General features: G+C 57.8%; 1 protein-coding gene across 6 annotated transcripts in view; it reads right to left on the bottom strand.

Moving 5' to 3' along the window:
* Window positions 1–536: 536 nt before the first annotated feature.
* LOC122892502 (casein kinase I) overlaps window positions 537–23,676 on the bottom strand; it is a 33,080-nt gene continuing 9,940 nt past the window's right edge. For 2 of the 6 annotated variants that reach the window (XM_044229113.1, XM_044229111.1), the window contains 11 exons: window positions 20,560–20,647; window positions 12,296–12,406; window positions 12,035–12,183; window positions 10,194–10,422; window positions 9,468–9,638; window positions 7,839–7,987; window positions 4,533–4,593; window positions 3,601–3,793; window positions 3,371–3,510; window positions 2,582–2,647; window positions 1,583–1,621 (listed from right to left, as the gene is read on the bottom strand). In XM_044229113.1, the coding sequence (XP_044085048.1) occupies window positions 2,631–2,647; window positions 3,371–3,510; window positions 3,601–3,793; window positions 4,533–4,593; window positions 7,839–7,987; window positions 9,468–9,638; window positions 10,194–10,422; window positions 12,035–12,183; window positions 12,296–12,406; window positions 20,560–20,635 (1,296 nt within the window). In that variant the 5' untranslated portion in view covers window positions 20,636–20,647 and the 3' untranslated portion in view covers window positions 1,583–1,621; window positions 2,582–2,630. Of the gene's footprint in view, window positions 1,434–1,582; window positions 1,622–2,581; window positions 2,648–3,370; window positions 3,511–3,600; window positions 3,794–4,532; window positions 4,594–5,934; window positions 7,038–7,133; window positions 7,238–7,838; window positions 7,988–9,467; window positions 9,639–10,193; window positions 10,423–12,034; window positions 12,184–12,295; window positions 12,407–20,559; window positions 20,648–23,676 lie in introns of those variants that run through there. The other 4 variants (XM_044229112.1, XM_044229115.1, XM_044229114.1 and 1 more) reach the window with 4 other exon arrangements.

The following is a 23,676-nucleotide window of genomic DNA, read 5'->3' as shown; positions in this document are numbered from 1 at the left end:
TCCCCCTCTGAAGGCAGGAAGATTAATAGGACCGAACTCAGAATTCTCGTGTGTCTGAGACCGTGTTGTGAAGAGCGCTTTGAACCTTCCTATGTAGTGTGGTCCTGGGCCTGCGGGATCCCCTGGACCTTGGGAGGATGCAGACTCAGTGTCCACACCACTCTGCACTTGAATGAGGCCCCAGCTGGCATGGCTACAGTTTCTGAAACACTGGTGTAAAATAACCCCAGGGAGGTACCCATCACTGGTCTAGTCATCCCCAGCGGCCACACCTGCTCCCACGCCTGCTTGGGGAGAAACCCCCAGAGCAAAAATGTGGACCAAGGGCTGTCCGCTTCACTTTATCCTTTTCTACTTTATTACTTCAAATTAACAACCACAATAAAGCTCAAAAAAGTCCAATATTTACACAGGAAAAAAGTACAAAATTCCCCCCAAAGTTCTTCAGTATTTTTTTTTCAGTTTTTTAAATTACAAAGTAATAAAAAGCTTTGCTCTTAAAAAAAAAAAAAAAGGAAAAGAAAAAAAAAGGGGTAAAAGAGGTAAATAAATTAGGAAATACACACACGGAGAAAACAAACAAAAATAAAGTAAAAAGGGGTGTTAACTAGGAGGGGTGGATGAATCCGGTGCCCAGCCCTGACCCCAGGCTCCTCCTGGAGAGAAAGGCAGAACACGGGGAGGGAGGGTGGGGCGCCAGGTGAGTGTGGCCTGCCCGGAGAATTAATTCATAACCCAGGAGCCGGATGCTTTCTGGAAGTAGTCACAGATCTGCCCTAAGACCACGGAAAGGGAATGGGGCTGCCACAGGCTGCTGACAGTCTCAGGGATCAGTAGTGACAAGGACCCTCTGTGCCCTTCTTGGGGGCCACGGAAAGTCACCGCCTACCCCTGTGTCCTTGTTAGGAGGCTGAGAACCAAAAGTCCGCCAGGCAGGTGGGGCAGGGCACCTGCTGTCCGGGGAGCTACAAAGACAGACAGACACACACACACAAGGAATCCCAGTCCCCACCACCTCGCCGCCCATTCCTCAAAGTCTTCTTGGAGAGGCAAAGAGACCCAGATGTTCAGGGGACACTGAAAAAAGCCCAACCCAGAAATTCAGCCACAGTCATTTCAAGGCAGTAGGAGCTGTGTCTGTCTCCTGGGGTCCCGAGGCTCAAGAGCACCCAGTGGGATCTACCCCGACCAACCACACCGTTTCTCCCCCCCCGCTCCGCCGGCTCCTCAGGCCACCTCTTGATGGCACACGAGGACCAGCGGCATCTCCAACATGGAGTCAGCCCCTCTCGGCCGGTGTCTGTGCTGGCTGGGGCGCGGCCGTGGCACCTGGCGTGTGGAGCCCCATGTCTGGGGAGCATTTGGCTGCCTGAAGGTTGTGGACAATGGGAAATGCATAGGGACAAGAATCCTCTGTGCTGAAGGCATCCCATCTTCTTGCCAATGGCAAAAAAAAAAAAAAAAAAAAAAAAAAAAAGGAAAAAAAGAAAAAAGAAAAAGAAAAATAAAAGAAAATCCATCGTCGGTTTTATGCTGGGTTTTTTTTTTCTTTTTGTTCTTTTGAGTGGTTTTTTCCCCCATCTTTTTGTTGTTGTTTTTAAAAGAAAATACAGTGAAGACACTGGAAGGGGGAGAGAAGACAGATCAGGTGCACGTCTGCCGCCAGGTAACCTGCAGTCCCCCATGCTCCTGTCCCGAGACTTTGAGCGGGTCCCTCTCCAGGGACAACAGTGGGTGCTCCATTTTCATGGGAAGAACAAAATCTCTCTCCCTCCTCTGTCCTCTCGGTGAGCAGCCACACACTCGCCCCACCCTGCCCGGAAGGACTGGTTCCCGGACCTGAGAGCCAGCGAAGGCAAGTCCTGTTCCCCGTCCCAGCTCTAGCGGTGGAATGAATTTCTGCAAAGCACCTCACGCTCAGGGAGTCCTGGTGTGAGGCCACGCTGGCGAAACCCCCTGCCACATACCTATTCCCCAGGGAGCTCAGACGTTTCCCCCTACAGCCCTCCCCTCCCAGAACCTCCCCTCTGCCCCCTGCGCTTCCCCAAGCCAGGCTCCAGAGGAGACCTGCTTCCAGCTCCTCAGGCCCGCTTGTGGCCACGGGCGTCCCACAGAGATTCACACTGGCCAAAAGGCTCTAGGAGGCCACCAAGGGCCACCAAGGGCCTTGTTTTACATCAGATAAACCCCCAAGTACATGACCCTGTTCTGCGTGCTTTATGGGAGTGACATGTTTAACAGCCCGGGGGCTAAGGCAGGACTAAAGGCCTGGGGGAGAGCATCAGCCCCCAGGGCTGTCTCGGCTAAGAATTAACTCCTCTGCGGACTACTGGAACGGGGGCAGGGACAGCCAACAGGCAACAGAGGGACAGAGAATGGAGGACTGGCCTGAGGGCAGAGGGAGGCTTTTTCCAGCTGAAATTAGCTGGTGTGGGCTGGGCTGAGCCAAGTAGCTCTGAGGTAAATTCTCTCAAGAGCTGTTGATTGGGGTGCGGGCGGGGGAGGGCCCTGCCACTACCCCCTGAGGCCATGGGTGCTTCTAGAGCTGGCTGGGCTCCTTCTGCTGCAGATACGGACTCACCTAAGCAAATACTGGTCCGATGGTGGCTCTTCCTCACTTTCCGAGATGGTCAAATGGCACGCTTGTCTTTGGGAGGAGAAACACAGAGGCGGGGTGGGGGGCGGAAATAGGCTGCTGCTGACAGTGGTCTGGCAAGTCTCTCCCCACTGCGGAGCTCCCCACCCACCCCTACCGCCCCTGGAACCAAAGGAAGGGGAGTGTGACCTCAATGACCCTATGACATAGCTGCTTCAGAGACAAAGCAGCTGCTCCAGGTCACATGGACATCAAGTTGGGGCCACCACACTCCCAGCTCACGGCCCGTCCTGGGGCTCACCCACCACAAGCAAAAGGACCAAGGCAGGTCTCCTGCCGCCTCTGCAGGAGATCCCTGGACAACTACAGACTCCCCCTTCCCAACTTTCGGAGTCCAAACATGGTCCCAAGTGAGGCCACCAGCAGAATCTGCCCATCCCTCCACCCTGTGCTGACAGGGACCTGAGGGGGAACTTCCTGAGGGCTGGGACCACGACACCTCCTCCATGAGCTCCCTGTGGCCCACCGGGGCGGGACCCGGCCGTGAAGCCAGGATGCCAGCTCCACCACTTGCTCTGAGCCTGCTCCGACTCTGCTCCCTGGGGCTAAGCCAACCTCAGGAAATTAAATGAAGCCAGGTCCCTTGCTCAACAAAAGGGGCTGCTCCAAGGTCATCGGAGGGGCGAGAATGGAAGCTGGAGCCTGGACTCCCCCAGGCCATGGCCCTCAGGCCCAGTGGCGAGGCAGAGGAGGCCGGCAGCCAGGGCAGCTCACCTGTGAGGCTGAAATCCGGGAGACCTCTTGCCGCCCAGTGAGGTCGGAGGAGGAGACGTTGGCAGGCGCCCCCCTGTGTAGCCTCATGCTCACCTTCCTCTCTCTGTCGACCCGTGAGATCGCTCTGGGAGAAGTATTGCCTAGAGGGGGAGAGGCAGGGGAGAGGCCCCCCATCAGTGTCCAGGCCCCCATCACCCCGGCCCCCCTTGGGCCCAGCCCACGGCGCTCACCAGCTTGCTGGATGCGGGAGGCCGGGGTGGAAGCCACAGGCTCTGCGGCACTGCGGAGCCGGTTGGCGGCAGCCCCCGTGGGCGGGCCAGGGGGTAGGGCCCGGGTCGCCGAGCCACGGAGCTGTCCCATCCTCTCCTCGCGCTCGTGCTCTCGCCGCTCCCGGTCCACGTCCTCGGGGTTCCGGGCTGCGCCCTGCGGGGAAGAGAGGAGACCAGGTCAGGCCTGTGAGGTCCAGCCCTCCCACGGGGCTGAGTACGGGAAAGAGGCGGCTCGGAAACCCTCTGGTCCAACCTCCTCCCCACCAGGCGGGAGACCTGGAAACGACTCCCAAACACACAGTACAGAGAAAGCCGCACGAAGGAGGAAGCTGGGTCAGAGGAACGGGCCGAGGGCACTCTGCCCTGGTCTCATGGAGCTGAGGCAGAGCTGGGAGGGCTAATGCCCCAGAGGACTAAGGGCACTGCTTGGCCCTCCCAGCCCAGGTCCCTGCTGTGTTCCAAAGCCCTCGGCCCCTCCAAGTTTCCAAACAAGCAGGGCAGGTGTTCAGAGACCCAGAGAAAGAGGAACAAGGGTAGTTAAAAGCAGGGCCAGCGTCTGAACCAGGGAGCCAGCCAGGGGATCCCATCAAAGGCTGTTCTTGCCCCATCCCTGGAGCCGGCAATGACTTCCGGCAGGCGGTGTCGGGGACGCCCCGGGACTCTCACGGATGCCGCTGGCCCTGGGACAAGACAGGAGCTCAGGGGGAGCTCGAGAAAGAATGGGCTAGGCGCCCCCATGGGAGGAAAAAGAGGCCCAACAAGCAGGATGGGGCGGAAGGGTTCCAGGAGCCCTCAGGGCCTGCCCTCCGGCCGCTGCCCCCCCCAGTGCAGGAGGAAAGGAGACAGCCTCAGAGAGAGCAGCGCGGCATGGGAGCGGCGTCTGGCCGCATTACCTAGTTGGTCCTGGGGTCGTCCACAGGGAAGGGCAGGGGGCTGGCATGAGGGGGGCCGCATCTGTGGAGGAGAGAGCTGCAGGCTGAGTGGGGGGCGCTGGTCAGGGGCCACGGGGCGCAGGCTCCTGCAACCCTGTGTCTCTCCTGGGCACCTGGCCGGGAAGGCCCTGCTGTCCTTGGGAAACGAGGGCTGGGGGCGGCCCTTGCCTTTAAGCAACTCCAAGAGATAGGGGCTGGCGAGTAGAATGATCCCTGAATCCTCGTGAGGCGTCGAGGCCCAAGGAGCGAGCCCTCGTGACCTGTGTGGGCTCACACAGCTCAAGGCAGAGCCAGGGTTTAAATCCAGGCCTCTGCCCCCCCGGTCCTACTCTGCACCCCCAGAATGCTTAGGAGGGACATACATCCCCAGTCCTCCCACCCACAAGCCTGACAGGGCAGGCCTGGAACTCCTCTTGACTCCGGTCTCCACCCAGCCCCGCCCCGGACCCCGGGCTCCCCAGTCAGTGACAGAGAGTGACAGGCAGAGCACCTGAGCCCCAGAAACAGAGCAGGCCTGTGTAAGAGCTGCAGCCCCATTCAGGAAACCTGTGGGCCTGGTGGGGGACAAGCCCATCCCTGGCCTGGGCCAACTGAGGCTGGTGAAGCCAAAGGGTCCACTCAGAGGGGTACAGGCCAGGGGTGAGTGACTGCACAGAGGGCTACACCCTGACCCCAGCAGGCTCAGGTCAAGGCCAGCCCCAAAGCAGGAGGAGCTACTTTCCACGTTTCCATCCAACCAGTGACGCCTCAAGAAATGCACACCAGAGAGGTTTCTTGGCTTTTATTTGCCCACAGGAAACACAGAAAGTCAACATCAAAGTCACACAATCACCCAGCCCTGCAGTGCAGACCCCTGTCCTTGGCTACACTGAGTATCTTCCGGGCTTGCTGGTTGGACCTCAGAAAACAGTGCCTCCGTGTGCTGACTGCAACGGCCCAGGCTCCAGGGGGCCAGAGGTCCCGGGGCCGTGATGCTGAATGGGGTGGCTACTTCAGGGAGAGCCGCTCGCAGTCGGGGGTGGGATCCTTCCCGGAGGAGTCTGTAGCCCTGGGTGCCCAGCATGGTGTCTGGTCTGTAGGTAGGTGCTGGTAAGTGCACCGGGGCCTGGCCTTGGGATGAAGGCATGGAAGGTCCCCACTGCGTGTCTGCAGATGCTTCTGCCAACGGGCCCCTGGAGATCAAGTGGAGTTCACCACGGGGTGATGGGCTCAAAGGTGCCCAGCGATCAAATCCAGGCCCTCAAGTCAGAGACCGGTGCAGAATAAGGCTGTGGGCACCTCTGTTCGGCTCCTGACTCCAGAGCCTGCCTCGAAGGGGACCCCGTGGAGGGGTCGAAGTGCCAGCAGTGGGCGGGGAGGGTGCTCCTGGCTGGGTTTGAGAGGAGATCTTGTCAGCTGGGTGGTCCCATGAGAGGTTCTGTAAGGAGCCATCTAGAGCAGCACTGCCCCACAGAGCTTTCTGTGATGACGGAAATGTTCACATCTGCCTTGTTGGATCTGATAGCCACTCACCAGTCACATGCGGCTCCAGACAACTTGAAACGCAGCAAATTCGACTGAGGAGCTACGTTTTCAGTTTTGGTTAATTTTAATTAATTAAAAATTAGCCACACGTAGCCACCAGCTACCATATTGCGTGGCGCAAGCCTCAAGACAACGTAAAACCCGTTCTCGGAGCTATACTGCGAGGAAGGGCCAAGCCCATCCCTGAAGCCGACCCAGGGATGACTTTCCACACAGATGGGGGCAGTGCCCAGAGTCCAGATGCCTTGAGCAATGAACACCCTTTGGGTGAGAAGAGCCGGCCCCTGGCCCTCGGCCACACTCCCAGCTAGGAGGTCTGGGCCAGAAGGTGCCCCACTGCCCATCTCCCACCCCCACCAGAGTCCCCTGGCCTGTGGGACCGTGGCTCTCCGCCCGATCTCTGTCAGACTCCTTAGGGTACAGTACCAAGTCCCTACCCAAGCCCCAGAGAGAAGAGGGCCTCGAGCCCAGGTGCTGAGCCCTGCATCCAGGAGAAGCCGCCCTCAGGTCCTGGGCATCTGGCGTCCACCACGAAAGGAGAAGCACAACAGCATGAGGTGCAGCACAGGTGGGGGCGCTTAACGAGTTCAGGTTCAATAGAGAGGCCACCGTCGGGTCTTGCTGAGGCCATTCTTGGTGCCCATTCCCACCAGGCCCTCCAGGGCAGTGAACATCATCCCTTCTTCAGGCTCCGTTCATGAGGCAGCTGATTGATCCCCAAGAATCTCCCGGCAGGGCCTTCACCACTCCCTCTCCACTGCACCCCACCATGCCAAGGGACACCTCCTCAGGCCTGGCCCCGATGGGCTCAGACACATCTGGTGACGTCAGAACTGGGGCCCCGGAGTCCAGACCACAGGCCAGTAGTTTTGGGGGGGCAGCTCCTCCACCTCCTCCACGGGCCTATCTGGAGGGCCCTGGGTGCCCAGGGGCGCCGGGCACCTGGAAGGGACAGAGAGCACAGCAGAGGCTCAGCCTCTTGTGCTTGCCCAGCCAAGCGGTAAATCTTGGAAAGGCCGGGCCTCTGAGGGTCCTTACCAGTATGAGGGTGAGTACGTGGGCCCAGCACAGGGACAGGGACAGGGACAGGGCAGCGCAATGGCTTCGTTGTCACGGGGCTGAGCCTGGCTCGAGGAAGCCCCCTTTTCCAGAAGAGACGTGAAACAAGACACACGATTTCACAGATTCCGGAGCTCTGGGCACAGCTGACGGGCTGACGCTTCTCCCCACCGCCCCCGACCCCCAAAACCCTTAAAAGAGGGAGACAGAGCAACCGCCTAGCAAGACCCAGGGTCCCATGACCAGGAAGAAAGAAACCACAATGAATGGGTCCAGGCTGGCCAGAGGGGCCACGGTGAAGGCAGCTGCCTGGGGCGTGCAGGACAGCAAGAGCAGGGTGGTGTAGGCGACAATCAGGACAGCCGGAGGGCCCGCCAGCGCCATCCACGCCCTGCCGAGGGCACCTAGGAGGGACTCAAGGCCTGGCCAGGTCCTCTTGGGCCTGGAGGGAGGCGGTGCCCTGCCTGGGCCCCACTGCCCGCGGCGGCACAGGCGCTCAGCACAGATGAGGCTAGAGTGGGAAGACCGCGGGGACTCTGGGAGCCCAGCGAGGTCGCGTGCACTGTCCGGCTCAGAGCCCCCACTTGTCGGGAGCCCCACCCGCCACAGGGTCACTTTGGCCTTAGGAGTCGGGGCCTTCCCCGTCCAGTCCCCCAAGCCCGCCTTGGCCTCCAGGTGACTCACGAATTTGAGCATGTTCCAGTCGAAGACGTAGTCGTAGGAGAAGCCCTGCCGGTGGAAGAGGTTGCGGAAGAGCTGGCGCAGGTACGAGTAGTCGGGCTTGTCGTCGAACCGCAGGGAGCGGCAGAAGTTGAGGTATGTGGAGAACTCGGCTGGCAGGGGGCGCAGAAAAGACCGCCATGAGGCCCAGGCTCCCGGGGCCCCCACCCCCGCAGCCCGCATCGTCCTACCCACCCGCTGTCCCTCCAAAGGCTCTCAGTCTCAGAGGGGACAAGAGGACGACAGAGCAGAACGATGGTCCTCCTTACGGCGCTAAAACCCTTGCACGCCAGGGAGCAGAGCCTTGAAGACTCGACGTGGAGGGCCGGGAGTTAGGAGCGCGCGCCCCCTCGCAGCAAGGGCACCCCAGGGCCACAGGCCACGGCTCTACCTGCTCTTGCCAGTCACTCTGGGGAGCAGCATGCAGATGGCAGGTCAAGAGCTGTCCTAAAATCCAAAGGACAGTCAAGGGCCCAGGGGAAGCTCCCAACATGACTGAAGCCACAGGAGGCAAACCTCCACCTCCTCCTCCGGAAAGCAGGGCCGGGGCAGCCCCCAGGACGAACAGAAAACGCACACTGGCCTCTGGCCCGTCCCTGGCACGGGAGTTCCTCAAACCGTGACAAACCCTTAAATGCTAACAGCACTGGGCGCATCTTTTATTCCAATGAGGTGACTCTGGGTGGCCTCCTAATGGCTCCTGGATGGGTGGGAGCTGGTCACCAGAAAGACCAAGCCTAAGACTGCACTTAGAAGCTTAGAATTTCCAGCATCCATCCCCAAACACTTCTTTAGAAGGGAGAGGGCCTGGAAACAGAGTTAGTACTCACTTCTGTCTACACGAGGAAGCCTCCATAAACATCCCAACAGCATGGGGTTTGGACAGCTTCCAGGTTGGTGAACACATCCCCATACAGGAGGGTGACACGCCCCAACTCCATGGGGACAGAAGTCTCTGTGCTCAGGCCCCCTGCAGCCCTCGCGCTCTGTTATCTTTCCATCTGGCCGTTCATCTACATTCTTTATCGTGGCCTTTCATAAGCTGCCACGCAGAGGAGTTTCCCTGAGTCCTGTAGCTCCTCTAGCAAATTCACCCCTGCTAGGGGCGGGGGGAACGTGGGAACCTCAGACTCGCAGCCGGGCTGTCAGACCACCAGCAGGTGGAAAGCTGGACTTGTGACCGACCTCTGGGGCTGGGGCTGGGGCGGGGGAGGGCCTCTCGTGGGACGGAGCCCCGAACTGTGGGATCTCCCACCGTCTCTAGGCAGACCGTGTCAAATGGAGTCAAGCTAGAGGGCACCCAACAGTGTCCCAGTCCCAGGCACCCACACGTGTGGGGAGCCCACGTGTCAGAAGGGGCCTCTGCATGGGTGGTGAAGGGGCCTCACAGGGTGAGGGAGAACGAGCTTTTCTTACTCGAAGCCCTCATGAGATGAGGCGGGAGGGGGTGCCCGAGCAGTGACAGCCAGCCTGTGACCAACGCTCTGACGCTGGGGCAGCAGGGGTCCAGTGAGGGCTGGGTGGCCCTGTCTTCCCCTCAGGGAGGCCTCGAAGGGTTCCCCGGCCAGCCGCCGTCCCCACGGGGCTACTCACAGGGGTAGCCTTTGCAGAGGACCTCGATGGGTGTCGACATCTTCTTCTCACTGATGCGCTCGTACTTCTGGCGCTTGGTGGCCGCTTTGAGGCCCTGCCAGGGCAGGGAGCCCAGGTTGAAGTACATGAGCACGTAGCCCAGACTCTCCAGGTCGTCTCGACGGCTTTGCTCTGCACGGAATCGAGGACAGGGTGAGGGGCGGGGTCCGCGGGGGCTCCTGGCCAACAGGGACCAGGCCCCCCTCCTCTAGGACATGCTCCTCAACCGAGGGGCACCGCCCACACCCCCTCACCCCACCGCCTGGCCCACCAGCTAGCTGTGACTCCGGCAGAGAGACAGGTTACAGTCACCCTTCTACAGAAAAAGATGTGGGGCCCAGCTTTTCCTACTCAATCAGGGCCTAGTTTCTCCAGCTCAGGCACCTCCGCATTCAGCAGCTAGAGAGCAGGCAGCCCGCGGCCTCTTCCCAGCCCCCTCTGGGGACAGGGCACAAGTGCAGCCTCAGACAGGGCCAGGGTCAAATCTGACTCCAGTACCTCAAGCACCCGTGAGCCCGTGTCCCCCACACAATGGAAAGCGGACACCTGCCTGGGTTGCTACAGGGCTGAAGTCAGGCATCTTAAGGTGGTAGCCATGCCACAGCTGTCCTGAAGGGGAAAACCTGACTTTGTGGCAACAATGGGGGGAATACCTCCAGCCGCAGAGAGGCAGGGCCCCGCACTCACCGATGCCCAGGTGGGTGTTGATGGAGGCGTAGCGGGCAGTGCCGGTCAAGTTCTTGTTTTCCCGGTAGGGGATGTGCTGGTGCGTGCGGGCGTCCCGGTACTTCTTGGCCAGACCGAAGTCAATGATGTACACCAGGTTGCCCTTCTTCCCCAACCCCATGAGGAAGTTGTCAGGTTTGACGTCCCGGTGTATGAAGTTCTTGGAGTGGATGTACTCGATGCGGCTGATCTGGGGGAGGGGAGAGCGAGGCATTCAGCGAGCTGTCTGGGGGTGTGCTTCTACCAAGCAGTCGGGGCCAGGCCCTGCAGTAGGGCCTGAGGGCTGGGGCGGTAAGGACAGAAAACACACATCCGTGATCCCTGCCTTGGGTAGGAGAGAAAGATCTGTCTCTGCAGCTGTGTGAGATGATTTCAAGGGGGGAGGTCAAAGACAGCTTCCTGGAGGAAGTGACACAGACAGGAATTGTGAAAGAAGAGCTCACCAAGGTTACTGTGAGACGGAGGGGGGAGAGAGCAAGGTAGGAAAGCTAATGGTAAGATCTAGAAACAAAGCCTGGAAAGGCATCTGGGCCCGCAAGGAAGCCTCTGCTGCCCAGCTGTACGTCCGCATCGGACTAGAGGAGCCGAAGTTAGAGAGGCATGTCGAAGGTTATTCTAGCAATCAGACTGTGGGGGAAGGGAGGAGAGGGAGGAGTACCACTGAAGCCTCAACTCAGCTGGGGTGACAGAGATGGAGGACAAAAGACAGGCTCTGTGTCCTAGCTTGCCAAGGACACCAAAGTCAAGCAGACACACAGACCCTGTCTTTCACCACTATGTCAGAAACTAAAATTAACATATAAGTACATGGTACGTTCTCTGGCAAGTCCGTTCCTTCTCTGGGTCGGTCTCAGGCTTCTGAGAACAAACATCTGGCTTGGCTGAGCATTACCTACTGTGTCCAGTCCTGGGGGAATCCGACAACGCTCCCCCCCCCCACACACACACACTCGTAGCCTGAAACTGCAGGGTCTACAGACTTTTGGTGTGCAGGCCGCAGACCCAGACCCTGCCTAACGGGAACCCCGTCCGTGTATCATTCTGGGTCTCAAATCCTATGTTTTTCTCTTTTTAAAAAGGTTTCCTATCCTGAGTTTATAAAGGATGCTAGGATCAAAGAACTGCTTATCAGTAGGCATGCATCTGCTCTGGTCCAGGCACTGTGTGGTGTCCCCCTTGATCCCGCAATAGCCCAGCAAAGGGGAGACTATCATCTGAGACCACGGACACTCACAGAGGCTTAGTGATCACCCAGAGTCAGCACACCGGGGTGCGAGCCAGGTCTGTGTGATCACTAGCTTTAGAATCATCCCAGGGATGCCTGGGTGGCTCAGTGGGTTGAGCCTCTGCCTTCGGCTCAGGTCATGATCTCAGGGTCCTGGGATCGAACCCTCATCGGGCTCCCTGCTCAGCGGGGAGCCTGCTTCCCCCTCTCTCTGCCTACTTGTGATCTCTATCAAATAAATAAATAAAATCTTTAAAAATTAAAAAAAAAAAAAAAAAATCATCCCAGGTCAGAGTACTAGGTCCTACTCCAGGACCCCAACCCAGGAGGCCTAGAGATCTGCATTTCACGCCCCCCCACACCACCATTCTACAGTCAATGGTCAATCCCCTGGTCCTGGTCCAGGGACCAAGGCTGTCCTATTTCTCTGTCACTACCTCCTGCTGTGGCATCCTTCAGAGGCAGAAGGCAGGGCTGGTACCCTGTGCCCGGTGGGGAAACAGAGGCTGGAAGGGAAGCCACAAGCCCAGCAGGGCCCACAGTACCAGGCTGGGGAGGACTGATGAGGGGGACTCACCATCTGGTCCGCCAGGAGCAGCACCGTCTTGAGGCTGAACTTGCGGGAGCAGAAGTTGAAGAGGTCCTCGAGGCTGGGCCCTAGGAGCTCCATGACCATCACATTGTAGTCCCCCTCCGCTCCACACCACTTGATGGATGGGATTCCCACTGAGGGCCAGAGTAGTGGCTGTCAGGGTGGAACCGCCCCCTACACGCATGCGCATATATACACGCCCCAGAGCGCCTCAGGCCCCGCCCCCAGGCCCCGCCCAGCCCTCACCTCCTCCCTGCATCATCTTGTAGAACTTGCTCTCGATGTGCAGCTGCGGGTGCTTCGTTTTCACACATTCGAGCTTGATGGCAACTTCTTCACCAGAGGCAATATTGGCACCTGCCAGGGGCGGAGGAGGGCACAGGGGACCTGGGTCACGCTCAGCCAGGCAGCTGGCCTCAGGTCAGGGCCAAGTCGGACGTCTGTGCCTGAGCAGCTCAGCACCCCTTGGGGGACAACAGAAGAGCGGCAGAGGGCCCTGCACTGCATCCAAGGGAAGTGGAGGGACTGTGGGCAAAGAGTGGACCCCTGGGCCAGTTGGGGCGGGAGGGGAGGGTGGGAAGAGCAGCATGTGCGAGGGGAAGGCCGGGAGGAACTGCGGACACATCACAGAGCCACAGGCTGGTGCAGCCAGAATGTCAGATGTGAAGGGAGGCGAGATGGGCTGCAGACGGCTCACAGATCACGTGAGAGGAATTTTACCCTGGAGAGTGGGAGCCGCTGAGCTGGAGAGGAGTGAGGTCAGTGGGATGTCAGGGCTAAGGAGGAGAGAAGGGAGTGGGGCAAGCTTCTGTCTCAAGAAGTCCCAAGAAAGACCCGAATGCAAACTGTGCCTTGCCTCAGTTTCCCCAGCTCTAATACTGAGTAGGCTGAGTTAGAGGCCAGGGGCCAAACTGAGGGACAGAGGCCAAGTGTCACTGCAGCAGGGGTGACTGAAACTGTGGAGCCTTAGCACACACACACAGAGCAGAAGAGCCAGGGGAGGACACCAGCCCAGAAGACTGCAGGACAGGAGAAAGCCTGCGTCTCAAGTCAGGGGACAAGATGAGGCTCTGCCATAAGCAGCCCCAGAACCACTGGCTGGCCATCTGAGAAAAGACACTATAGTTCACACCCCACACACACCAGAAATCCCAAGTGAAGCCAAAGTTTGTGTGGAAAAAAGAAAAAGGTGGGGTATAAGTGAACATAGCCACTTTGCCTTTTTGTTGTTGTTAAGTAAGCTCTACACCCAATATGGGGCTCGAACTCACAACCCCGAGATCAAGAGTCACACGCTGCCAGGCACTGAGCCGCCAGGCACCCCTGCATAGTCACTTTGAAAACCAAGCTGGCATTTACCCAGTAGAGTTGAATACACACAAACCCTCTCCCAAGGAAGCCCATTCCCGAGTGTCTGTCCTTCAGAAACACGGGAGCTCCAGGAGGACAAGAATGTCATGACTCCTGGAAGTCTGACATCAGAACAGCTAAGCTGCCATGCAGTCGGAGAGAAGGCCACAGGCCAGGGCAAAGGAACGGATATTGGCTCCGGGCAGCTGGTGGGCAGCTCCCAGCAATTTTTTTTTTTTTTAAGATTTGATGTATTTATTTGTCAGAGAGAGAGAAAGCGCACTCACAAGTGGGGAAGCAGCAGGCAGAGGGAGAAGAAGGCTCTCCGCTAACAAGGAGCCTGCTTCGGCAGGCTCAATCCCAGGACCCCAGGATCCTGACTCAAGCAGAGAGCAGACGCTTAACCAACTGAACCACCCAGGCATCTCGGCTCCCAGCATCTTAACGTGCTGTCCGAGAGAGCGAGGAAGACAAGGTGAAGACAAGCCAGTGCCCAGCACCGGGCAGTGTGGACAAACTGAATGCTTCTCTCCACGCAGCGGGATGTTACTCAGCCACAGAAAGGAATGAAGGCCTGATACCTGCTACAGCGTCAATGAACCCTGCAAACGTGCTGCGTGAACAAGCCAGACACCAAAGGAGAGATGTAGGATTCCACTATAGGAACTGTCCAGAATAGGTAAATCGGCAGAGCCCAGAAGTTGACTGGTGATTGCCAGGGGTGGGAGGGGGAAAGAGGGTGTGTCTACCTAACGGGTATGGGGTTTTCTTTTGGGGTGATGAAAATGTTTGCGGGAGGGCGCCTGGGTGGCTCAGTTGGTTAAGCGACTGCCTTCGGCTCAGGTCATGATCCTGGAATCCCGGGATCGAGTCCCACATCTCTGCTCAGCAGAGTCTGCTTCTCCTTCTGACCCTCCCCCCTCTCATGCTCTCCCTCATTCTCTCTCAGATGAATAAATAAAATCTTTAAAAAAAAGAAAAAGAAAATGTTTGTGGAAACTAGATAGGAACGGTGGTTGCACAACACTGGGAATGTACCAAATGCCACTGAATTGTGTATTTTAAAAAAGGTTAATTGTGTTATGCAAATTTTACCTCCGTTGAAGGAGAGGAAGAGACAGGAGAAGGCAGGCACAGTTGAAAAGATACAATGCTGAACGGGTTTAGGTCTAGGGATACAAACGTAACAAAACTCTTTAACACAAGGGAACAATTTCAACAGGGAGAAGGTGGTTCCCTTTGAGGGGAAAGGAGAGGAGGGGACAGCATGGGGCGGCGGGGGCCTACCCGGTGACAGGCTCGTCCTCCTCTGAGGGGAAGGGGAGGAAGGGGGCCTGACAGCATGCACACTGGCTGTATGCCTTCTTTTGTATCTACTCACATTTAATAAAAAGAAAACAATGAGACCTGAGAAGAAGAGAAGGGAGAATTGCCTTACAACTCTGGAGTAGGCAAAGCTTTTTATCCCTGATTTAAAACCCAAAGGCCATTTAGGAAAAAGAAAAAAAAAATGGCTCCATCCCATCTAAAATGGGAATCCTGGGGCACCTGGGTGGCTCAGTGGGTTAAGCCTCTGCCTTCGGCTTGGGTTAGGCTTGGGTCATGATCTCGGGGTCCTGGGAGCCCACATCAGGCTCTCTGCTCAGCAGGGAGCCTGCTTCCCTTCCTCTTTCTCTGCCTGCCTCTCTGCCGACTTGTGATCTCTATCAAATAAATAAGTAAAATCTTTTAAAAAAAACAAACAAAACACCAGCAACAAAGTCCTATGAAACATCCCTGTAACTTACCAGTGGCAAGGGGATGATGGCACTAACATGTTAACCAGCTCCTATGCCCCAGTAGGAAAAAGACCAAAGGCTCAAAGCAAACAGGGTAAAGGACCTACAGAGATGCTTCAAGAGAAAGAAATCATGAATATAAAATTGGCGAGATGCTCAACCTCCTTGTGAGAGTAACGCAAATGGTCCCCGAAGAGCTCCCCCACCAGTGCCTGGCGGATGTCTTGCGGTGAGACGCCTGCGCTGTCCCACACGGGGCTGTGGGCTGGTGGGGACCATGGCTCGAGGAGCCCATGTGTTAACTGAATAAGCCGGCTCCCAGTTTAGGGGTGCACTCAACACCCTAGTGAGTACAGAAAGGGCCTGGATGAGGCGGTCCGCTGTGGGGTGTTTGCAACAGCAGAACTTGGACACAGCCCAGATGGCCGTCATTCCAGGGCCTGGTTAAATGAAGAATGGCCCATCAATAACACGGAATACAATGGAAAAAGAATGAGGAAGCTCTCTCTGTGCAGAAGTGGAAAGATCTCAAAGATACAGGAAGTGAAAAAGCAAAGTACAGAACAGTATGTATTCTATGCTCTTTCCAGTTTAAAAAAATAAAAAGATGGGGGAAATAATACTGATCTGTGTTTGGTTGTATCCACATAAGAAAACACTGGAAAGAAGCAGGAGAAACCAGTGAGGGCCCGGCAGGGCTACGCTGACCCCTAGCCCAGGAGGGGACAACATTTTACTGGATTCTAGATTATGGGCTGCCATCCTTCCCGACACCTCTGTTGGGATACAATTCATGTACTACACGATTATTTCTTTAAAGTGTACAGTTCAGTGGTTTTTAGTGCACCCGCAAGGCTGGGCGAGTCACACCCCAAGCAACTTCAGAACATTCTCACCATCTCCCAAGCCCAGGCCCCTTCGGTGTTCGCTCCGCATCTCCCCCAAACCCCAGCTCCAGGCCACTACTCATCTACTTGCTGTATCTGTGGGTTTGCCTGTTCTGGACGTTTCTTTTAAATGGAATCATACAATATGTGATCCCTTGTGACTGGCTTCTTTCACTCGGCATGTTTTTGCGTTTTGGTTTTTGGTTTTGTGTGTTTTCATTTGTGAACCCCATAAAATAAAATTGATAAGGAAACAGATGACCAAATCCAGGGAGCAACTGGAGAAAAAGTACTTTGCAAACGGTAAACTGCTTCTGGCACATCAGCACGGGTCACAGGGGAGGGCCCGCACATTTCTGAAAGGCAGGGAGGGCGTGGCATGGGAGGCTGTTCTGAGGATCCACAGGCTTCCAAGAGTGCCTGGCCCAAGGGCACCTTGGGTGCTCAGTCTGTTAAGCCACTGCCTTCGGCTCAGGTCATGATCCCAGGGTCCTCCCGCCTCGGGCTCCTAGCTCGGCAGTGAGCCTGCTTCTCTCTCTGCCTCTGCCTGCCACTCTGCCCACTTGTGCACATGCGCGCGCACTCTCTCTCTCACAAATAAATAAATAAAATCTTAAAAAAAAAAAAAAAAAGAGTGCCTGGCCCCTAGTAAGGGTTCAGCAGAAGTTGGGCTTGGTAAGTACAGGCCCCTGGGTTTCAGACATGAGCCCAGTGTCCTAACCACGGACAGGCCAGTGGGAGGAAAGGTGGCACAGGCTCCAGGAGGCGTGAGCGGGACTGTGCCAGACAGAGGTCACAGCACATGCAAAGGTCCGCTGGGAGTGGGGTACAGTGAGTTGAGTGGTTTGCTGCAGCCTGAACTTGAGGCAGCTGCGGGAGACTGTGGAAGAGGTGATCAGAAGGGTCTCAAATGCCAAATGAAGATCTTGGCCTTGAGCCTGAGACTTCACGGGCCAGGCAAGGATGCCTTATTAGAGGGATTCACAGCCTCCGTCCTACTGACGTCTGGGGCCCCGCAGTTCTTTGTCGTGGGACCTGTGCTGTGCGCTGTGGGATGGCGTGCAGCGTCCCTAACACCAGCTGCCAGCGGCACCCCCTCTTCCTCAGTTCCAACAATCAGAAACGTCCCCAGACTGGGGGACGAACCCGCCCCCCACCCGCACCCCTCTTCAGACCCACTGGCATGTTAGAAAGGACTGCAGAGAACATGAGGGGCAAGGGAAACCTAGATGAGAGCTGATGGTGACCCCAGACCCAGCAGGGGGCAGAGACCAAGACACTGAATGTAGGGCCCCCAGGACTATGCTTCAGCTGCCGGATGCAGGGAAGAGAGGTGCTGCGGAGAACACCCTTCCCCGAGATGGGGAGGGGCAGGTGGGAGGAGCCCTTTTACCCCCCCACACCCTGCCCCAACTCCCCCGCCATCCTGCAAGGACTACTGTTTGCATCTCTAGCTGACACATACAGAAACTGAAACATTTAAGGCCAAGAGATCAAACACCACACTAACTTCCCCAGGACAGGGAGCTCGCTCTCAGGTGAAGCTTCTGGGTCCCTGGAGAGTGTTGGAAAACACCCACAGTGGATGGCACCCCCCCAGGTTCCCACCACGGCACGGGCCCCTCAGCTGCTTCCGATCTGTCTGGAGCCTACCAGCCTTCTCTCTGGTCTCCCTGAATTCTCACCGCTGAGGCTCAGAAAGGTTAAGTAACTGGCCGAAGGTCACAGGACTTGTTGGGGCAGAGCTGGGCTTTGAATGTGAGTCCCCAAAGTCCCTGCTTTTTTCTCTCTCCCAACTGTCTAGCATCTCATTCATTCCACCAACAGACACACTGAGGCCCAGACCAGCGGAGGCAGCCCTGCCCAGACGAGCTCAACTCACCCTCTATGGGGGCAGCAAAGGAGAACTCTAAGTGGGAGATGCTGGAACAGGGGGAGGGAGACAGCAGAGGTGACCCAGCAATTAGGGACAGTGGCCCCATGGGAGGATGGGCCAGTCTGGAAAACACACGCGGACACAGAGAAGGGCCTGGAGCTGGCCAGCCCTAGGATCGGGGGCCTGGGGAAGATACCGACACAGGGCTCATTCAGATACCAACACAGACACACAGGACAGGACCCTGGGGAAACCGATGCCCCGCCGATTGGAGCTGAGAAACAGAGATCACAAGTAAAGCACAGGGAGCTCTTGAGGGCGCACAGCCGGTGGTGGCAGAGGGGACACAGTCTTGGCCACTTCTGGACCCTGTGCAGCTGCCCCGAGACCCTCATGAGAGGCCACGGGCCTTGCAGCCACATCCACCCAGTACTCGCCTGTGGCTGATCCTGGAAAGCAGGGCCTGGAGGCCTCGCCCAGCCCCACCTGCAGAGGCCATCTGGAGTCGGGCCCTGGCACTGGCACCAGTGACAAGAATGTGGCCAGGGCTTTGAACAAAGGGAGCCAGCGAGGCCAGCCGGGGAGGCCCTACAATCACCACTGTCCCCGCAGCAACGTGACAGGAGCCCAGGAAGGAGGAGGCAGGACACAGCATCAGGCCAGGGTCTCCTGGGCCTGAGCACCCAGCAGAGGCTGGACAGGTGAACTGCTCTCCAGGCAGAACTGGAGCCCCACCCCCACTTAGGCCCAAGTGGACCCAAATCCTCTGACAGTAGCAAATCCCTAAAAAAGACCTCAGGCTGGCGGAGGACACCACAGAAGAGCGCCACGGCTGGGCCGAGCACGCGCAGGTGTGCACACTGGGGTCTCATCACCGCTCACCACCTTGCAGGACTCCTGACCCCATTCTACCCATGGGGAAGCCAAGACCAGAGCCGTCACCACCCACTCAAGGGCATACAGCTATGCAAGAAAAGCCAGCCCCCAAGCCCTGGTAGAATTTACTCCGGAGCCTATACAAAGAGGAGTAAAGCTAGACCGGGTTTTCAAAATGAACTAGATAAACAGGAAGTCCTGCCCCCAGGGAGGTTTCTCCACAGGGACCAGGGACTAGCTTTCCAAATGACCTTGGCCTGCCCCTCCCCTCTCAGGGCTTCTGTTCCCTTCTACAGGAAGAAGGCCCTGGACTGGATGTTTCCTGGGAGCAGATGTGCATCTGTGCCAAAAGCCACTGCTCCCTCTTTTTGCCCTTGGTCAGTCAGGCCTCATTATCCCATGAACTTTCCATATGGGGACACTGAGGCACAGAGCAGCCACCTGACGTTCCCAACGGCTGCACAAAGCCAGGTCTGGAACTCGGGTCTGTCTGACGTCTCCCTCCCATGTTCTGTCACACTCTTGCACTCACACGGGTGCAAGGGCTGCCTTTTCTAGCGGGCAAGAGAAGCAGCGGGAGGCCAGCCTGAGCGCGCCGCACCTGCTTCTGGCTGTGGGCAGAACAGAAGGGCTCCAGCCCGACCTGCTGCTGTGTGGGGCAACCACAAAGAGGAGCCGGCCCAGCACCAACTACGTGCTCAGACAGTGTCCCCTCCCTGTCCTCTCTCATGGGGCAGGGGGCAGCTCACAGAGAAGCGGAGTTAATACCCCAAGAGAGCAGAGACCCAGACCGCTGCGTAAGAGAACGCCCCCTGCCTCCCGGGTTCAGAACCAGCAAGCACAGCACAAGGCCTTGTTGTTTTTCTCTGCCCAGGACAGAAATGATTTACTTTGCTTTTCCAAGGAGGGAAAGAGCGGCCAAGAGACAGGAATGAGGCCAAACCCCAGGGGCTGGACACGCTGCGCTATCAATTCCCACTCGCAACTACCGCCACAGGCCCTGCCCTCCAGACCAGCAACTGCAGGGCCGTGGCTCCCGACCACGCATGCGCTCGGGCAGCTGAGAAGGTAGCATGTGAAGGCAGGCGCCTCTCCTCTGCCAGGCTGAGGAACGGGGTTGAGATGTCAGCGGTTTGTTTAAAATGACAACAGGAGCGCAAACTCAGACTTTCAACAGGAAGCCCATCCGGAGAGAATGATCCTGAAAACTCTGACCAGACCCCTACCCCCACCCCTACCCCGAGGTTACTGGGAGAGCCTGTGTCACTGTCATTCCGAAGCCAGCCTGGGCTGAATTCCAGGGGCCAGAGCAGAAGGAGGGGGCCCAGCTGGGAGCTGAGTGATAGCCCAGGCCTCTTCTGTCTACCAGCATCCTTCCCCCAGGAGGCAAGAAACAGGGGTGCTACCCCAGCCTGGGCCTTCCCACGCCCAGCTAGAGACCCAGGTCATCTGCAGCTGGAAACCAGAGCTAAAAATACCCTCCTGCGTCCAGCCTGCAGCAAGCGGGAACCCCGCCCCACCCTGACTGTGTGACCCCACTCCCCTGGTCAGCCTCACCCCCAACCTGCTGCTTCTCTCCCTACCTGGCATGGCCCTGGGGACAAAATGACCAAAAATGTGCCACTGGAGGCCGGAGCCAAGTTCCGGCTGGACAGCCTGAAGTCCCGACATGTTTCTTCCTACCTGTCTCTGGCACTGTCCCAGGGGCCCCAGAGACACCAGGCTGGAGTCAGGGACACTTACCCAGGTAGATGTCTCCGAAGGACCCACTCCCGATCTTCCTTCCAAGGCGGTACTTGTTCCCCACACGCAGCTCCATGACTCACTCTCACTGCAGAGGGGAGCAGAGACACAGGGTCAGGGAGGCGGGGAGCTGGGAAGGGAGCCTCGCCAGCTGGACCCCACCACACCCGCCCCCCAAAGGCCCTCCCACTGTACAAGAACAGAGCTGCCCTGGCTTTGCCTGAGGGCACCCGGGTGTCAGGTGGGCCAGAGTGTCTCCCTGTGAGGGCCAGGAGGCAGGCTGAGGACGTGTGTCAGGGGCTAATGCCCCAAAGGAAAGAGCCAAGTAAGCATCTCCTTGGGGGATATTCATTTGGAGACCCTCCTCTCAGGGGAGGGCCAGTCACAAGGGGCCAAGACCCTAAGAGGGAAAAACAAAGACAAAGGGGATAGCAGGGGGTGGAAATCAGGAGCTGATCGCGCTGGGACTGCCACCATGGCAACCACCAGCAAGTTCTCACCTTCCGGGATGGCAGCACATGTTGAATGGAGGGTCCCACGGGAGTCCTAAGCCCCTTTAGGACTCAGAAACGACAGGGTCCCCTGCCCCCACCTCCAAGCCCCCACGTTTCTGGTCACAAGTATTGTGCACCAAGTCTCCACAGCCTGGCCCAGTCTTTCCAGAAGCCAGAAGTTGCCAGCTTGAGAGAGAGGCCTCCCCTCCAGCTCAGAGGGCAGGCAGGAAAGGGGGCCTCAGAGCAGCCAGCCGTCTCCCCCTCTGGACCTCACGACACCGAGCACTGAGCACAGGGCTCTCTGCATGCTTTTTCCTTGAATGGACATTTTGGGGCTGGCTTTCTTCAAGACTAGAAGGAGGGTCTCCTTAGAGAGCCCCAAAGAGCAACTGAGGGGACCACGGCCAGGTTTTTAGCCACCAGGCTCTGGGGTGGACGGAGAGGTCTGATCGGAGCGGCTCCTCTCCTTCCCATGCCCCACCCTGGGTGCCCAAGCTCATGCGACATCAGGGACCACGCTGGTAGAGATCTCTGCCCTCTGAGGTCCTGGCCTGCAGAAAGGGGAACTCAAAGGCCGGGAGCCGGTTTCTACACTTAGGGGATAGAGGACCGTGGCTATGGAACAGGAGAAGGATGGGGGATCCCTAAGATCTCAGAATGTCTAGAGCAGGGGCCTCCCTCTACAGACAGGAAACTCGGGCCTAGAGAGGCCACGTCACCTGCCCCCTGCTCCCCAGTGGCAGAGTGTCCTCACCTGGGACCCAGACAGGGTTCCCGCTGCCCCCAACTGACACACACAGGACTTACTTCCTGCCAGGGCTGGGAAGCAAAGCAGGATGATGGAGAAGGAGCTGCATGAGGCACAACAGCGGGGCCCCTTCCCCATGCCCAGGGGTATCCCCAAAGCCAGACCCACCTGGGAGTGGAGATGCGAAAGATTTAATTCGAAGATGGCCAGGCTGAAGCGCTTGCCCCCAGCAGAGGCAAGAAGCCACCAGCTCCTGCCCAAGAGACACCTAACTCCCAGCGGAGCAGCCACGAGCCCTTCACTGAGGACCACAAGGAAGCAGACTCCACCCCAGGCCAGCCAAACTCTGGGCTCTCAACCAAGGACCTCTGCCCACACGCCTGGCCGGTGGCCGCCAGTGGAACGCACTCCACATTTGCAGAAAACTCACATGCCACACATTTCACATACACAGTGACCTGTGTGTACACTCCAAAGAAAGAAAGAAAAGCCAACACACACCAGGGGCCCCACAGTGGGGCGGTGGGGGGGGCGCTAGGGAGAGAGGAAGGAGGGGGGGTGTCAAGGATGTGTACATACACAAACACTGCCCCCCCCTCCGTTTTCCGCCAACGCCAATTCGGAGACCACACATGGCAGCCGGGAAAGCCGCAGGTTAGGAAAGGAACATAAATATACCCGCATCCTATATTACATAAATACCCACGCCGGATTATATAAATACCCGCGCCCTCCGTCTGGGTGCCTTACATAAATACACTGCACATGACCCCCAGCCCCTCCCCACTCACCGGGCTGTGGGCAGAGAAGGGGAGAAGAGAGGGTGCAAACAACCAGCCCTGCCGGAAACCACTGCTGGGCGCTAGCCTCCCAGACCCGGGGCGGGGGGGACCGGGCCCCCAGGGAGAGTCTACACGGTCCCAGCCCTATCCCCTAAAAACCCTCCCAGAGGAGAGGAAAAAGGATCCGGTCGGGAAAAGGAGAAGCTTCCCAGTTCTTTGCCGCTTCTCCCATGGGGTGTGTGTGTTGGGGGGGGGTTGGAATAAACGAAGTGGGAAAAAAAAAAAAAAGGGCAGACGCAAACCCGGAGTTTCAGCTTTAAACAAATTACACAAACTATGGAACAGCAGAGCGCATAGGCAGGTTTCTTACTCTCTGACACCCCCTCACCCCCAGCCAGGGCCCTCATCACTGGACCATTAAAGTAGAAATTGGAGGGACATTCTAGACAGGAAGGCAAAGGAGCCGCAAGCCCAGGCATCAGCTGGGCGCAACTTCAGACACTCCGGATCCCCTTCCCTTCTCCCCAAATCCTTCTCTCGGCGGAAGGCTGTGCCAAGAGGAACATATGTAGAACTCAGGGCAAAGTTGGGGAGGGGGGGTCACCCCACTTGGGAGTCTGGGCGTGAAGAGGGGCTCGGGGATCCTCTCTCTAGAGCTAACCCGGCCACGAACATAGTTTCATGTGCCACAGAGACTCGCAAAACACGGATTTCTCACGAGCAGAAATGGGAGAATCCGAGCTGATACATAACCCCCACTCCTTTCTTTCTCTCCACAAAGGAAAACAGAATCGGTGGCTGGGTGACCACACAGCCCAGCACGTCGGGGGGCCCCTCCACGCGCCCCCGAGCGCCCCCATCCACTGTGCGGGAGCAGCCTCGCTGACCCCTAGGTCCCGAGCCAGGACAGAAGGGGGGAGGCGCCGCTGATTGTCCGGCGAAACACACACAAGCCCAGGGTCTGGCCGGGAAGCCCGAGTCAACAGTATCAACAGTCTCGGGTGCCCCCGGCGCCCCCGGCCTGGACGCCTCCCCTTCCCGTAGCGTCCCCCAGTTACAGCCCCGGGGGTGGCCTCTCGGCCGGCTGGGGCCT

Source organism: Neovison vison, chromosome 12 (assembly GCF_020171115.1).
Source record: "Neovison vison isolate M4711 chromosome 12, ASM_NN_V1, whole genome shotgun sequence".
Taxonomy (NCBI): domain Eukaryota; kingdom Metazoa; phylum Chordata; class Mammalia; order Carnivora; family Mustelidae; genus Neogale; species Neogale vison.
Note: the sequence above shows the minus strand (reverse complement) of the source record. Positions and strands in the feature narration are given on the sequence as shown.